The sequence below is a fragment of the Acromyrmex echinatior genome, chromosome 2 (assembly GCF_024713525.1).
Source record: "Acromyrmex echinatior isolate Ae372 chromosome 2, ASM2471352v2, whole genome shotgun sequence".
NCBI classification, from domain to species: Eukaryota; Metazoa; Arthropoda; class Insecta; order Hymenoptera; family Formicidae; genus Acromyrmex; species Acromyrmex echinatior.
This window is the reverse complement of record NC_141853.1, coordinates 8,575,604-8,592,400: the sequence shown is the minus strand read 5'-3', so window position 1 is coordinate 8,592,400 and position 16,797 is coordinate 8,575,604. Positions and strand designations below refer to the sequence as shown.

General features: G+C 33.8%; 3 protein-coding genes across 7 annotated transcripts; 2 read left to right on the top strand and 1 right to left on the bottom strand.

Moving 5' to 3' along the window:
* Positions 1 to 118: 118 nt before the first annotated feature.
* On the bottom strand, positions 119 to 2,257 carry LOC105151726 (uncharacterized). Of its 4 annotated transcripts, none has more exons than XM_011065586.2 (5): positions 1,983 to 2,257; positions 1,609 to 1,798; positions 1,428 to 1,531; positions 955 to 1,274; positions 119 to 887 (listed from the first exon to the last, which is right to left on the bottom strand). In XM_011065586.2, exons 2-5 carry the CDS (start codon positions 1,786 to 1,788, stop codon positions 457 to 459), a joined length of 1,035 nt encoding a protein of 344 aa, XP_011063888.1. In that variant the 5' UTR covers positions 1,789 to 1,798; positions 1,983 to 2,257; the 3' UTR covers positions 119 to 456. The 4 variants fall into 4 exon arrangements, with proteins under 4 accessions (XP_011063888.1, XP_087259496.1, XP_011063885.1 ...); XM_087403370.1 differs by having other exon boundaries at positions 1,609 to 1,824; positions 1,983 to 2,255; XM_011065583.2 differs by having other exon boundaries at positions 1,609 to 1,824; positions 1,993 to 2,253.
* A 2,117-nt stretch (positions 2,258 to 4,374) lies between these two features.
* On the top strand, positions 4,375 to 12,685 carry LOC105151728 (uncharacterized). Its single transcript, XM_011065590.2, has 7 exons — positions 4,375 to 4,762; positions 6,260 to 6,350; positions 7,998 to 8,201; positions 8,300 to 8,441; positions 8,803 to 9,002; positions 9,077 to 9,229; positions 9,967 to 12,685. Exons 1-7 carry the CDS (start codon positions 4,729 to 4,731, stop codon positions 11,291 to 11,293), a joined length of 2,151 nt encoding a protein of 716 aa, XP_011063892.1. The 5' UTR covers positions 4,375 to 4,728; the 3' UTR covers positions 11,294 to 12,685.
* Positions 12,686 to 14,860: 2,175 nt separating this feature from the next.
* On the top strand, positions 14,861 to 15,989 carry LOC105151727 (U11/U12 small nuclear ribonucleoprotein 35 kDa protein). Of its 2 annotated transcripts, XM_087402952.1 has the most exons (5): positions 14,866 to 14,997; positions 15,098 to 15,157; positions 15,258 to 15,479; positions 15,574 to 15,787; positions 15,867 to 15,989. In XM_087402952.1, exons 3-5 carry the CDS (start codon positions 15,270 to 15,272, stop codon positions 15,971 to 15,973), a joined length of 531 nt encoding a protein of 176 aa, XP_087259078.1. In that variant the 5' UTR covers positions 14,866 to 14,997; positions 15,098 to 15,157; positions 15,258 to 15,269; the 3' UTR covers positions 15,974 to 15,989. The 2 variants fall into 2 exon arrangements, with proteins under 2 accessions (XP_011063889.1, XP_087259078.1); XM_011065587.2 differs by lacking the exon at positions 15,098 to 15,157 and having other exon boundaries at positions 14,861 to 14,997.
* The last annotated feature ends 808 nt before the right edge of the window (positions 15,990 to 16,797 follow it).

Genomic DNA, 16,797 nt, shown 5'->3' with positions numbered 1-16,797 from the left:
AATGAATCAAATTTGATTAAAATCATCATGAATAAAACTTGAATCATTATATTATTATTAATTTTATTATTTATTCTGATAAGATGGCTTAGGATAAAATTCAAATTTGACACGCCAATTTCAAATTCTATGAGACTTCTTTGTTGGAAGAAAAAATACAAAATTTTTTTACGCAGGATCTTTTTGTACACAGAGACAGTAAACTTATTAAATAATATCAATTTTATTCTAAAAATTTCATTAACACATTCATACTCAATTTGTTATTTCGATAATTCTATTTATTATCCAACTTTGAACAATATGTACTAGATATCACTCTTACATGTTCATATAAAGACGAACAATAATATTAATATATTAATTATAATATTAATATATTAATTATAATATTAATATATTAATTATAATATTAATATATTAATTATAATATTAATATATTAATTATAATATTTCTCAAGATACTTCCAATGTTGTCACTGCATCATTTATCTTTGTTTCTCGTTCCATCACCATTTTTTCTAAACTACTTGGCAAATTTATACCAATTAAGGCACTTAGCACACTTTTCTTTGGTACACCGGCATCCTTCCGCTTTTTTCGTTCTACTTTATTTTTCTTCCTCTCCTTGGGTTTGTAATGACGTTGAATATGTTGTATCAAACTTGCCTTCGTCGTAAGTCCCATGGAGCATATGTCGCAATAAAATTTTTTTCCAAGATGAATAGTCTTTACATGCTCATCCAAATTAGATTTAAAAAAGTAAGTTCTATAACAATTGTCATATGGGCATGGCAGAACCAATCTGTCTTCAAAATGTATTTTAAAGTGTTTTCTTAGATAGTCTCTTTTGAGAAAAACTTTGCCACAAGTGTCGCATTTATAATCTGAAATAAAAATTTTCTTCTACTAGATTATATTCTTATGACATATTTAATCTTCTATAATACATACTTGTTACATGTTTTGCTTTTATATGCGCATTTAGAAGCATCAAGGTTTTGAATTCCTGTGAGCACTCAGAACAAGCATAATGTTTCTCATGTATCTTTCGATGCCGGTTAAATATAGACAAAGTTCCAAAACTTTTATTACATTTATCACACTTATACATAGATCCTGAATGCTGTTCAGCTTGATGATTGATTAATTGATATCTCTTGTTAAAAGATATGCCACATTCTTTACAGGAAAGTTTCTTCTCGCTGTGCACACGCTTGTAATGACGTTTCAAATTGTGTAAAGTACTCATCAACATTAAACATTCTTTACATCTGAAATTGATACAATAATATATAAACTATATATTATTGTATCAATAATATATATATATATATATATATATATATATATATACATATATATATATACATATATATATATACATCTTTTGTAAGTAATTAAAGAATATGCTAATGTATACAAACTTATAAACTTTCTTCACAGAGTTATGCGTTTCTGAGTGTCTTCTTAAATGAGACGAATTCGTATATGATTTTGTACATCCTGGATACACACATTTATAAGGTCTCTATCAAACAGAATTGTTAATTATCAAACATTAATGTATCATATAATAAAATCACTTTCATGTTTATGCTTCATTACCTCTCCAGTATGAGATTTTATGTGTCTTTCCAATCTGTTAGGTCGTAAAAACGTAGCACTGCAGTTAGGATAATTACATTTGTATTTTTTCTGGCTCTCCTTATTTTTAATATCAATGTCATGTCCAGTTTGACAATCGGATGTAATATTATCGATATCGTGATCCCCCATTTGACCCATTTTGATATCACTACAGTATTTCAGTTAATTAATATCCTTTGAATTAAAAGAGTACGAAATATTTAATAACATTATATATACAATGTATATGTAAACATCCACTATTAAAATTCACAAAATTTATGAATTAAAGTTATTTAACAAGAGTTAATAGCTAGTTAATTTTATTTGATAACACCATGTGAGAAACATACCTTTACTTACCTTAGACTTTAATTGAAAATACGCAACATACAAAATAGAAGCATCAAATGTGGAATGAGCATATAAAAAGGCGTAATTTTTAAAAAACGCCGCTTTTATAATTTTGTCTTAATTAACCGACAAGTCATAGCTGTTGTGTTTTATGACAAGTCATAAAACTTTAACTTAAACGTGCTCTTACAGGTTAGATAAGGTTAGAAAATCCAAACACGCGTGGTATATCAGATGTGCCGACATTTGCGCATGCGCGTTCGATTGACTCGAGTTGCGATTGCGCGAACGTGACGTGTATTTCAATTCAAAATGATCCTCCTTCACTATGCTGTTTTCAAACTTGCTATTCAATATTGTTAATTCATATATTGTCAGTTGTTAATTTACTCTTCTTTAGCGAAACTTCTTGGATTTCTTATATTTCTCCTTTTTCTCTCCAATAAGTATCATTATGTATCTATTATATTTTTAAGTAAAAAGTATCAACACAAATATATATACCCTACCGAAAATAAAAATCGACGTTAGTCGGAAGAGAACAAGAATAATAATGTCAATTTAACATATTAACCGATTATTGACTTGACGAATTTATGTCATTTTTTTGTTATAATTCAGTCAGTGATATTATTTTAATTTTCTTATTCGTGAATGATAGAGACATTAATGAAGCTTCAAGAAGGCGAAAATGAGACAATGAAATGTACGTAAAAAGATATTTACTTTTTTTATGTCTCATTGTCGTAATTTTCGCTTACTAAAAATTTTATTATTTGTACTTAATTTTGTTATTCTCTCCTACATTCGACTTACATTTCGAGCTTTATTTTCAATAGTTATAAAAAACAAATCTATTAATAAGTAAAAAATTAATTATTTAATTTTAACAGAATTTTGGATTTCTTGTATTTTCTCTCTTTTTCTCTAATGTATTTATTATTATGAACCTTAATAATTTTATATGTATGGCTTGACACGTTAAATTATTGAAATAAAAGTTTAAAATTTTGTCGTAAACAATTTTAAATTAATTGCTAATTAAATTACTCAAAGTCTGATTGTGCTAAATAAATGTGCTTGAGAAACACTTAGCTTCTATTCGATCAAGATGACGGAGATTTGATTTTTCCTCGAAACGATAACGGGAAACGTCATGTCCGCTCTTCTTAGACACATACCGTAATAAATCACGATGCATATACGTTCGTGTTTAAACTAATCGGAATGAACGTGCGCCTGTGGGAATTTAGGTCACCAAAGACCATGACTGTAATTGGGCCAAACATGTACTCTATGCCCTATCGATGTTTTATAAAAGCACTTTTTCTTGAGGACCCAGTTATGTTTACCCAGTATTGTTTACTCAGTTATGATTCGATAAGATTATAAGGCAAATTATTGTTTTCTAAAGTATATATTGGGTCATCTAAAAAGTATCCGCGGTTTTTTGTCACTAGATGGTGTTGATGGTCATATATCTAGTGACAAAGTATCGCGGATACTTTTTAGATGACCCAATACTTTTTAATTATCTAAAATTTGGGATACGTCAAGTTTTTGTTGTCTCCATTTACAATTTTACAATTTTTTGCCTAGTTGAAGAGAAAAAGAGAGGGGAAGAGGAGAGAAAGAGGAGAGAAGAGGAAAAACAGAAGTTTATTCTTATTTTATTCCATTTATTGACACATATTTACTCTTCTTATTTCATCCCACAGAATATATTCCCGAAATATTAGACTAAAAAGTAAAAGGCATCTAAAATGTATCTGGTGAATAAAACTTGCAAAATGACGTGGCACATATGTACGTAATAAATCAATGAAATTTAGAATACGGATTTCGTCATTGCGAGGTCGGAAAGGAATCTGACGAAGTCAATCGTCCAAAAAAAGATAGCGATATTTTTATTAATCGAAATATACATCATTACATAATATGAAGAAGTACAGTATTGACACTGAGATGTAAGAAATATAAGAAGACCGACTGTGTAATAATGTCGTGAAGATTAACGGCGATTTGGCGATTTATTTCAGGCACACTCTAAACAGGTCAGACAGAATTTTGCCACTTTGAATTTCAGAGATCTTTTTAAACTATATATATAGCGTTTCTTTTTCCCTCCTAGGTATGTAACTTTCGTTAATGTATGACAATTTTGATATCACAGCATACGATTGTACTCTTGAGCTTTACATCTCAACAGCCGGGATTGGGAATGGTTGTGAATCTATATGATGGGAGAGGATGAAGAGAAGAACAGGTAGAGAGAGAAGAGGAAGAGAGAGAGAGAGAGAGAGAGAGAGAGAGAGAGATGCTAGCTATTTTATCCCCACCTCGAAATCGTTGAGGATTACAAGACCACGTGATCGACCAGCAGAATTTGCGGCGTCCGCCGAAAATCTAAATCCGTCCGAGCCGGGAAGAAGAAGAGACCACCGTCTTGGCCTGCGCGACACGAAACAGCCGCTGTGATCGAGATAGTTCATAATCGTCCGTGGCTCGCGGCGGATCGATCGAGGGATCGCGCGCGAGTGTAAAATTCGCGCGAAATCTTTTTTTTCCGCGATTTTCATTTTTGCGAGCAAAGGAGGCTAAGAGAAAGAAAGAGAGTGAAAGAGAAACAGGAAGAAATCGCGGAGAAAGTTCACTGTTTTCGCTCTCCTTCTTTCTATTCCCCGGGAAAACGAGAGAACAGCAGCCACGACGGCGGCCGATTCGTCGTGAAATCGCTCGAGGAACATGATCCGCGTGGACGAATCAGACCCAGTGGGAGGTAAGAGAAGAGGATAAAAGAATGAAAAATAATTATTTTTACGAACAATAATATTAGAGTAATGGAAGAGGGGAAGACATTTTTTTGGGCCGTGTTCCGATATACCCTGCCAGTATTGAAAATTTATTATTCACTGTTGCGTATAACAGAATTTTCATTGGCAATGTATACCCTGGCGAAAATAAAAATTAGAGCGTAAGTTGAATGTAAGGGAAGAGTGATAAAAGCGTAAACAAAGCTTGTACAGTAAAAAAAAATTATTAAATTAATTTTAATAAATATTTGTTTAAACAATTTAAATAATTTCTAAGTAAATATTTACTAAACGTAAACATATATTTATTTGATCCAAAAATCATTAATTTGATTCAACTATCATTTTTTTTTTATTGAGTAAATATTTATTTACCGCAAGTAAATGTTTACTTAGTTATTTAAAGAATTATATTAAGATTCAATAAATTTTTTTTTAATATACAATAGGAAATGAAAATTAGGACAACGAAACGTAAAAAAAAGTGTAAATGTCTCACTTCGTTGTCTCAATTTTCGTCTTCTAGAAGCTTTGTTTACTCTTCTGTCACTCTTATATTCGACTTACACTCCAGTTTTTATTTTCTTTTTATTAGGAACACAATTTCGCTCGACAAACGCGGGAAATACGTTCGTGGAGAATGCGAAACATGCGCGCCTGTCAGCGCGCTCGATGGAATGGCGCGACTTTCAGGAAATCAAAAGGCGGTTATTGTTACCCAAGCAACATCGATGTGATCTTTACTATCACGTTCATAATGCCTAAGTGTCATCATATTAAAACTAATGCATTCTCGACGAAATCAATTTTAGCGATATAGAGAGAGACACGTCTCGGACGAATCTCCACGCCTTGAATAAACATAAGTTATTTTCGCGTGTTATTTGGACCGTTGGAATTTCGATCATTCTGTAGAGAATTAAAACATTAACTTTTATCTTCAATCCCGCATGAAATTGGAGACAGCTGGCGGAAAACTTTTTTAGAAATCAAAATATTGAAAAGTGTAACAAATAGAGATAAATAATTTAAAAAAAAAATAGAAATAATAGAGACAAAAATAAAAGACATAATATTAATAAGAAATAAAGATTAGAGTCTATTTATGGAGCGTTTAATTTGAATGGGCTTGAAGAAAGAATCGATAAAACTTTTTTTTGAGGAAGAGAAAAGAATAATAAAGTAAGACGTTAGGAAAACTAAAAATAAATCATTACAAAATACACAACAAAATTTACTAATAAAAAAAAAGATAAGAATACAGAATTGTCGTTGAAGTCTTGAGAAAAAGTTGGCGCCAAAACTCTCGAAGAGAACAACACGTGAATCTTAAAGCTACCTTCTGCCTCTTTCCATTTTAAAGACAATTCAAGATACCACCGTCGTCTGGCGATGAAATTGAATGCCAAACACCTACTCACCCCCGCATTCCATTCTTCTCACTATCGCACGCCTGTTTTCAGAGATCGAGCCCAGTTTTCCATATAGAGATGTGACGGTACGTCGAGGTGTCGAGTTCAAGGACGATTATGACATCCAATCGGAGCTCGGACGGTGAGTGATTAAATCCGTCGATCAACGAATGCACATAACGCTTGGTGTATCGTGCCAACAGCGTGTCAATCACATGCAATCGATGCATACTAATCTTGATACAACCAGGAATCTAACGTCGTGACTGAAAGGGAAATTTCCAAGAAGTCAATACGAAGATTACATCAACACATTTAATTAGTTTAATTTATCGACTTTCAGAGTACATACTTCTTCTATGCGATAACCCTTCTGATCTAGAGCGTAAAAAATAGTCAATGCACTTACGCTTCTTTTAACTTCATCCGCTCTGAATAAAATAATAGCGATTGGTAATGATTAACTTCTAATTAAAGTCAATCTAAATACAAATATTTGACGAGATTATACAAATATCTTCATCATGTGACCTTCGCTCTATATTCGAATATCGAGTCCCAGACAGCGCCATGTCCAAAATCGTGACATAAGACGTCTTAAAAATATATTGAGACATCCCTCATAAGATACTTTAAAGACGTCTTAAACCTAGGTGTCTTCAAGACGTATCAGGTATCTTCCTATTTTGGATATGTGTGCTACCTGGGATGTTTAATATCTTTTGCAACGTTAGAGCTGTTGGCCCGTTTCTACGAAATCATGCGGAAGTGACAGGATTACAGGAATGTGCTGTGTTGCTGTCAGGTGCACGTCTGAGGAATGCAGCGCGAGCTGATAAGATGAACACGCTCGGTCTTGTTCGCGTCGGCAATCAAGGACCCGGGAGATACGTCTATAGTCTATAAATAAATATCCGTTTTCTCTCGACCCATGAGTGAAACGGTACGCACGTCGAACTGCGTTCCGATGTTGAGCTTGGGCGTGCCGGTGCTCTTGACACCGGTGGTGAACTCGGTCGGCCTGCCGGAATGTGGTTTGACAATGAAAGCGTTTGCCCTACGTTACGATTTCGAAATCACAGACGAGCTTATAAGAGAGCGGCACTCGAATTGCTGAAATTAACTGAGAACATTTTTTCTTATTTTTCCCACTCGATTCTCGCCGAGTTGCTTAGCTTCTTTCTATCTTTAAGATATCAACATCGATAAATTAAAATGTCAAACACGAGGAATTTAATATAGATAATAATAGAAAGAGCAAAATAACAGTCTTCTGATAGGAAATTTTGTAAGATCGTTCAGATTCATTATATCTTTCTTTAAAAGATGAGCAATCTTTAATATCCACTCTATTTTGTCGAATCATGAGACTTCTTTATGTAACGTAATTAATTAATAAATTAATAATTGAAATATGCTAATAATTAATGTATAATAATAGAATTTAATTAATAGACGCAATAATTACATCCGTTGACTTACAATTAAATACTAACATTAATGATTCATTGACTTGGCTTCGTGACAAGTATGTTGTATTTTGCCTCGTGCTGTCAGGGACATACTGCGGATGTACAGCTTTGGCAGAGCTTCCTGTGTGTATTTATCACTTTTTACGCGTAATTTGTTATTATCCAAGAATTTGATTTCAAGGCGTGATTTTGTATACTAAACTTATTATGTTACAATCAACGGAAATTCAATTCATTTTTTTTACATAACTATCTGTATAAAAGCCACTCGATGTTTATCTTGTTATATTGATCTCTTTTTGGTCTCTCTATTTCAGGGGAAAATTTGGAATTGTTTACCGATGCAAGGAAAAAACGAGCGGCTTGATGCTCGCCGCGAAAGTGGTGAACATCATGAAGAAGGAAGACAGACGTGCTGTGCAGAGAGAAGTAGACATTATGCGACGCTTACAGCATCCACGGTTGATTCAGCTGTACGACTCCATTGACGCGGGGAAACAGATATATGTCGTTCTAGAATTGTACGTTTTTTTCTCGCGGACGAGGCACCGACATAGGGAGCGTAAGATTAGAAAGAGACGCGCGCTGCGGGATTACATTTAAATTTCCATCATTTAAGGATCGACGGCGGCGAGCTCTTTGAGAGAGTGATAGACGACGATTTCGTACTGACGGAACGCAGTTGCGCCGTTTTTATGCGGCAAATATGCGAGGGAATAGAATTCATGCATGGTCAAAAGATCTTGCATCTCGATCTAAAAGTGAGTCGTTGAATTGCATACGAATTACTTTGTAGATTGATATTAGATAATCATACTGTTTGTAAATCTTTCTTTATTTTTTATTTATTACATGCCAATTATAAAATTATTTCTAAATTTTTACACTTTTAAATATTCTTTAAAAACTGTTGATTATAAGTTGAAATATAATTAACTATATAATATATATATATATAGCATATATATATATATATATATTCTCTTCTTTTCTTTATATCTTTATATTATCTTTATATATTTTTTATTTATCTTTATTATTTTTATATATCTTTATATATCTTTATATTATTTATATAATTATTAAAAATTTGTATAATTATTTAAAATATGTGCTGTGTAGCCGGAGAATATTCTGTGCCTAACGAAGGAAGGTAACAGAATCAAAATCATCGATTTTGGTTTAGCAAGAGAGTACGATCCAAGTAAGAAACTACAAGTGCTGTTTGGTACACCTGAGTTTGTTGCCCCAGAAGTCGTAAACTTTGACCAAATTGGATTCGGTACTGACATATGGAGCATAGGTGTTATTTGTTACGTATTGTAAGTTAATTACGGTCCCATATATTACAGCTTCATAAAAGATACGCGATTGCTCATGTAATTAATTATTGTAGATTGTCCGGTTTATCACCATTCATGGGCGATACGGATATAGAGACAATGGCGAATGTTACCATTGCCAAGTACGACTTTGATCACGAGGCTTTCGCCGAGATCTCAGAGGACGCGAAAGATTTCATAAAATGCCTTCTGGTGAAAGACAAAGAGTAAGTATATATACATATTTGTACTACTCTTCTATGTTTTCAATTCCTTGCTCCTTCCTTCTTTTATTGTTATCTCTTCTTTTCATACTTTCATCCCATTGTTGCTACTCTCAGAGAAGTTTCTTTTGTTACGCTGTCTAAATTATTTTCTTTCACTCGTTGTGAGGGTGTGTGTATGGCTCACAAACAACCCGTACTTATCATGGCTAATCTGACTTCCATTATTATCTTACTCCGAAATGTTTTACTTTAATGAACACATGTATCGATATATCATGAATATATCCATGAATATATCAGGCTGCAGATTAGAAAAAAGCAATTCCATCTTGTAATTAAACTTATAAGAATCTATTTCATGATAACTAGCAAAATATACGTTACTCCAACTTTATACAGTAATTATTATTTTACTCTTGCTGCATTTAAGAAACGATTTTATTGTCTCGAGAACGTCCAAATATCAAGCGAACGACATCAATATGTAAAGTTACACTCAAATAATTTTTCATCGAAAATTTTGTGTTCGGATATACATAACGCGACACATATACATAACACATTTTGTACGATATTCGAGCCTATGTCATCGTATTGTACTCTTCGTTCATACATTTTCGTCCTAACTGTTCGCCCTTGGATCGCGGAATCGCGTGTCTCCACGCGACAAGAGAAATGCTATCGAGCCTGGGACTAGAGCACGACCCTCCTCACGACGAGCCTTTCGAATCTTTCAGAAAGCGAATGACGGCGGCGCAATGTCGGGAGCACCGTTGGTTGGTCCGAAAAATGATCAAGCCGAAGAGCGAGAAGGAGACCGCGGGATTGGCGGCGGCCAAAAGGATGGCCTTCATCGAGAATCGTCCTGTCATCAGCGTTATCGACAAAGATGAGCTGGACGTGACCAAAGACAATCTCAGACTGTTCGTCGAACGTTGGCGGGAACATCCGGACAGTCCGTACACGATCGACTCGTATCATGCGTTACCGAGGAATCCGCTTCGCGATCGCGACGAATCCATGTCTCTGCGGGGTCACAGTCCCTCTCCCTGCGACAGTCTTCGCAGCAGCAGCACGCAATCGGAGAGGGTGATGATGGACTCCGCCGTGAGAGATAATTCTAGCCACTTGTTGCCCGTGCCAAGTCTCAGCTTGTCCTTGGAAAGGAGAGCTTCCGAAGGTACGGCTGCGCGAAATCGTCGCGATCCCGCCAGTCAGATCGCTTTGGCCGAGGAGATCATCAAACTATCCGAACACTTGAGCTCGATCGCCACGGGATCGCGAACGAGTGAAGAAAATAATGGAGACGCAACGGCAGTGCAACAGTCCATCAAGAAGCCTGGCGATGTCGAAAATAATCATAATATTTTGAAGAGCAACATTAAAATGACCGCGTCTCATATAAGTAAAGAGTCTAACGAGATCACGGAGAAACTATCCAGTATCACTCGACAGCGAAAACTCAACGGGACGACCTTTCATAGTAGTCGTAGTTTCGACAGATACAATTTCGATACAAATTTCAATAACGTGTTTGTGGCCTTGAGGAGGTCGAGTATCGGCGATGGCGATGCGTCTGATAGACGAAGGGATTCTCAAAAATATTCCCTCGAACGGACGGCGATCACCAAGGCGATGGGGGAGAAGTTCAACGGGGAAAAGATCGGCAGAAGAAGGTCTTCTGTTGGTCCGGAGGAAATGGACTTGACGCCACCTTGGCGGCGATCGCGAGTGAAACGATCCTTCGGCGAAACTAGCAGGGATGTTCCACGGATATCGAATTTGCGGGATCTACACAAGAATCTGAATCTGGACGAGCCGGGCAGTGCCAAGGACCTGCTATTGCATCTATTAGGCGAATGGGAGGAGGTCACCACGACATCCTGCAGCGGTAACGGTGGCAGCGGCAATATCGGCAGGAAGTCTATGAGCCTGGATTGGTGTGCCGCCGACACGATCGCCAGGAAGACGATGAATTCATTGGCGGAGTATTTCCAGTCGAAGCAACAGGAAGCGAAATCTTCCGACGTCGCGTCATCCACGTCGCCGACGATATATCGTTAAATAATACGTTCATCCCGTTACAGATTGCGCATTTGCGAATTTCGAGGATTGATCGCAGACGGATCAGGAAAATGCGCGACGTTAACATTTGGCAGATTCAAATTCAACGTCCAGTTGAGTGACGAGCGCTCGCTATTATTGGTGTATTCTTTCAGCTTATTCAATCAGAATTTTAGATCTAGAAGAATATTCAATCAATAGCGAGCGCTTATTCAACTGTTGAGTCTGCTGAATGCGCCCATTCTTTCTTCTTTCTGATCGCAAATGTTATTTTGGAACGGTTTGAAGCTTAAGATGAAATTTATGCGTCAAACGCTTAGGGCAATAATATACTTGATGAATCGTAAAAATTAATCTATGAAAAATGTAAATTTCTGTAATTTTTAAAGTTGAAGATTGATTTTATAATCTTTTAATCCCTTTGAATTTATTTCGATCATTTATGTTTTAGACAAACACTGTTACAAATAACAAATAAGTGCACGCTTATTTCTTACTTAACTAAGTTTTTAAGAAGAGATTATGAAGAAATGCAGAAGAATTTTTTAAATATATTAAGAGGGACGGATAATAAAAAAGTATCGGTAACTTTTAAATATCTTACGCTTGCTTAAGTTCATCGGTGATCATCTGAATCATCTCCGTTTTTTATTTTCACCATTAAAAACAAGAATCTTGCAATTTCATGACATTTTAGGAAAAAATGTGTATAAAAAACGCATATAAAATGTTACGAAAATGTAAGATCATAAAATTCTCTGTAATTAAACTCGAAATATGTAAATTCTAGTGGATATTTATGCACAGAGAGATGAAAATGAATAATGGAGATGGTGGCTTTAACGAAGACTGTGAGAGCGATAAAAAAAACTTATGAATTACAAATAACGTCTACGTGATCATACTTTATACTCTAAGCAGACTTTTCAATAGTTGTGTACCATCAACACACCCTCCAATTATTAATATTTTTATATGCGTCAGAGTACGACACATTTTTCATCAAGATATCTCTATCGCTTTGATTCAATTTAATCCCTTGCGAATTAATAAATCTATCGTGACGCTTTTAATAACAAGAATGACGCAATTATTCGTTCCGAATTCCAAAATTCTTTCTCTACAATTTTTGTAAGTTCCACAGGAAACTGTTATATTTAATACACATATATTGTACTTTTATTTATTAATAACATTATTTGGATATATTCTCTGTATTATAGTATAATAATATTAAATATGAGAGACGCACAATAGATTAAGTCTAGATTTTTTTTATTAAGTATGTTACACGAAATTTGCAAGAGAGCCGATTGAAATAATATATATTTCTTGTTAAATAGTCACTGTTCATATATATTTTATATTTAATATAAATCACAGTACACTCCACACACAGGAAAATTTTCGATTACTTCATGCACCCACACATCTCCCAACAATGAATAGAAACTGATTAATCTTCTTGCTATAGGAGAAGACCGTCTGCAGGAAAGCTTATAGAGCATCGTTGGCTGGAAGCCGCGCTGGAGAATCCAATACAGAAGCACCGATTGAAACGCTACGTCATTAAGAAGCGTTGGGTTAAGGCTGTTAACACTATTCTGGCATTGAAACGGATGGGCGCACGTTTAGACTTTGATTTGATCTAATATATCGGTAACGTCATCCAAACTTGATGACATACGAAATAAACCATTGTAATGGTGGTACCGAAGTAGTGCAGCAAGAAATCAAAATTTGAAAAAGTTAAGCCATTTAGTTTGCAACGAGGTTTCATTAATATAGAACATATTTCAATCAAATCTTATTGACAAATCTTATTGACTTCAACCTTTGACATTTTTATCTTTGCTCAACTAATTTGGTTCATTTTTTGCTTCGATGGAACTAAGGTTTTTGGGTATTTGCGCCAAAAATGGAATTTGAAAAATTAAAGTTAAAACGTTTTTGCAAACGGGCACTTGGAAATCATAAAATAGTTTGCTACACAACACTATCCAGTGAAAAATGACCGTCCATTCGATGAATTGTCGAAATCATCAATTCTTCAATTATTAATTCGATGTCGAATTGACATTGATTCAATGAATCGTTTTTGCTGCGTATTTAAAATAAATATTTACCATTAATATATATTAGCGATATATTTTTTTTTACGTATTGTCTTGCATTATTTCTGCAGTTTCATTGTTTATTCAACGCGTATGTCGGATTTTAGTTACAGAATCTGTGACAGAGATGTATAATGAACAAAGCTCAAGAGAACAGGATAATTTTTATTTAAAACGAAACAATAGACGATTCCGATGTAATATATTATTCGATTGTGATTGAAAACGGGGTCATATTCTATTCATTATTGTCACGCAAAACGCTGAATTGCGAATGAAAAACATTCACTATTCCGCACAGTTAAGCGGATAATTTGTCAGCAAGTTACAATCATGCAGTACTCTATTGATTGAAATTCAATAAAATTGAATTTTTCCTATAACGGTTTAATTTATATGGATCATATAATTTGAATTTGTATAAAATATTAAAGCTTATTCCTTAAAGCTAAACTATACAACAGTATATATTTATATTTAAAGTGAAGTAGATATCTATATATCTATATATATGTATTTGGCGAAAGCGAGATAGAAAGTTTTAATGCAATCCAATATAGAGAGATAAAGAATAAATACATACGTCGAATGTAAGGGGAGAGTGAATGGAAGCGTAAATGAAATTTCTTGGAATCGAAAATTGAGACAACGAAACAAAAAAAAGGAATTACTTCTTTTACATTTTATTATCTTAATTTTTATTCTCTAAAAGTTAATTGTTAACTTTTATCACTCTTGATATCGGTCTTTACATTCGACTTACGCTCTGATTTTTATTTTAGGGTGTAAATATACATATAGCTTGTATTATATATTGCACATGTACTTGTGTATGTATATTTTGAAAATACTACATTATGCAAACGCTGATATATATGAGATTATATATTTTATATGTATTTTATTTAATAAAGTCTTCAACGATAATGTATAAATTGCATGCAAAAGTCATGTAAATGGATCACGAAATGAGAACAATTTGAGCTTCTTAAAAGGAGAAATTAAAAGGAGAATATGATCCATCCGAATTGTACGTGAGTCACTCTGTATATTTATAACTATAATGTCTCCCGTCCTCTAAACAGAATATTACGATTCGTTTCGTTTGCGTCATATCATTTATACGAAATAAGATTATGATCGCGATAGTTTATTTGCAATAGCTTTATTTGCGATAGTTTTATTTGCAATGCACTTATAATTTATTAATTAAATAATGTACGATATATAATCCAACGTATTTGTTAGTCGAGATTATTATATAATTTTACCTTACACCTTCTGTATAAATTACATAAATTTTTACAAATTAAACTAACAATTTTAATATATTGACATATACGTTATTATAAATATACACATAATTTTTTGTATACATATAATTTTTTTATGTTTTGCGCGGATACAGCAAGATAAAAATCGGAACTGTGTTACCCAGTGAGAAAATTTACAAATATGCTACATAGTTCCATATTCACTTTTAAAGACATAGTTGGCGCTTCGGTTTATTTTGTTTACTTCTCGTCAAATGAGTGATCTGTTTACTAAATATTTGAATGCACTTTCGATGCCATAAATATATTTAACATGGTGAGCGTTTATTAATGAAACATTGGAAAAACAGATAAATTATTAGTTGATGTTAAACTGCATGTATATAGAATTATATTAACATAAATAATATTTTTAGGTTATACAACGTAATTCGGTAGTATTTTAATAATTAATATACATAATATTGTATTTAACGGTAATTAATATTTAATTTTACATATATTAAGTGATAGTAATTTATAATTTGTGTTAAATAAAAATGGTTATGTGATTGATTTTTTAATATTTTTGTTTAGGGTGAAAACAACATGTTGCAAAATTGGAGCCCTTATGCCAGAGAGTACGATCCCTTAAAAGCAGGTAGTATCGATGGAACAGATACGCAACCTCATGACAAGGCTGTTAGTAGGGCAATGATAATGCACTATGAGCCACCGCACGATCTAGAATCTAAGGCAGAAAGAACTATATTTGTAGCTAGGCTTGGTCCAAAAATTACTAATTACGATCTGAAAGAGGTAGAGGATAGAGTTATCTAAAAAATGATACATTTGACAATTTTATTATACACTTTATATAATTATTTATAAACTTTAAATTGTTATTGTTTAGTTTTTCAGCAAATATGGAGATGTTATTTCGGCGAAGGTGATAGTAGATGTGATAACTGGGGTCTCTCAAGGATATGGTTTCGTGGAAATGAAAAGTGAAGAGGAAGCTAGAAGAGTGTTAAGAAGAACTGTCGATGCCACATTAAAAGGATATAAAATTTTTATTGATTACGAATGTGGTCGTAGCTTGAAAGGATGGAAGCCGAGAAGACTTGGTATCTATTCAATAATTAAATATACAATCTTTATTGACAAATATTACCAATTTTTATATAACATCTATGATCTTTTTAGGAGGTGGTTTTGGTGGCAAAAAAGAATCGGGTCAACTGAGATTCGGAGGAAAGGATAGACCATTTAAACGACCAATTGTACCTAATATTTTAAAGCCAAAAAGATAAATAGCTTCTACGTTGACATTTATGACACTATTTCCATCAATTCTGTTGCTATCTTTTCATTCCTACCTTTTCTCTCTCTCTCTCTCTCTCTCTCTCTCTCTCTCTCTCTCTCTTTCTCATTTATTATTCCAACACATTAATAAAGCAATACACTGAACATGGGTTTTATCATTCGCCGATTTGGGTTCGCTTCTGTAATTTTTATCACACTGCTCTTGTTATTTTAATGTCGCAAACCCCGATAAATCCATTATAAAGAATTTACAGAATATTTGATGTAATTTTCCCAACAACTGTCATTGAAATGGACAAGCGCATCGTATTTCATTTCCTATCGTAAATCGTGCGGACAATTTTACATCAAATTTTCGAGAGGTAGTCTCAGACACATCGCAAGATCGTATTCGCGTTCGTCGGCAACTTTATACCGCATCATCGCAGTCTCCCACATACGCCTCTCTCCATATAAGGAGGCACCTCGCGATTACAGTACCGAACTTAAGTTTCCAACACCAACGACGATGGTATTGATAAAAGTGAAAAAACTCTTTCTTACTCGATTTAGGATGTTCATGACACCTTTAATAACATCTCAAACAATCCACTTTCGTTCATCGTAGCTTCATTGCTCAAACTCTACCATCTTTTTTATTTAGAATAAAATAGAATAATTAAATCTTATAGATTCAGAACGTGCCATTGTTCTTTCTTGGATGTATTATAAATATATTGGAAGGCAATTGCAAAAAAATATTTTTTCACAAATTTAAGAAACTTTTCAACTTCATTAATGCGAAATAAATCGTCATGAAATATATCTTAAG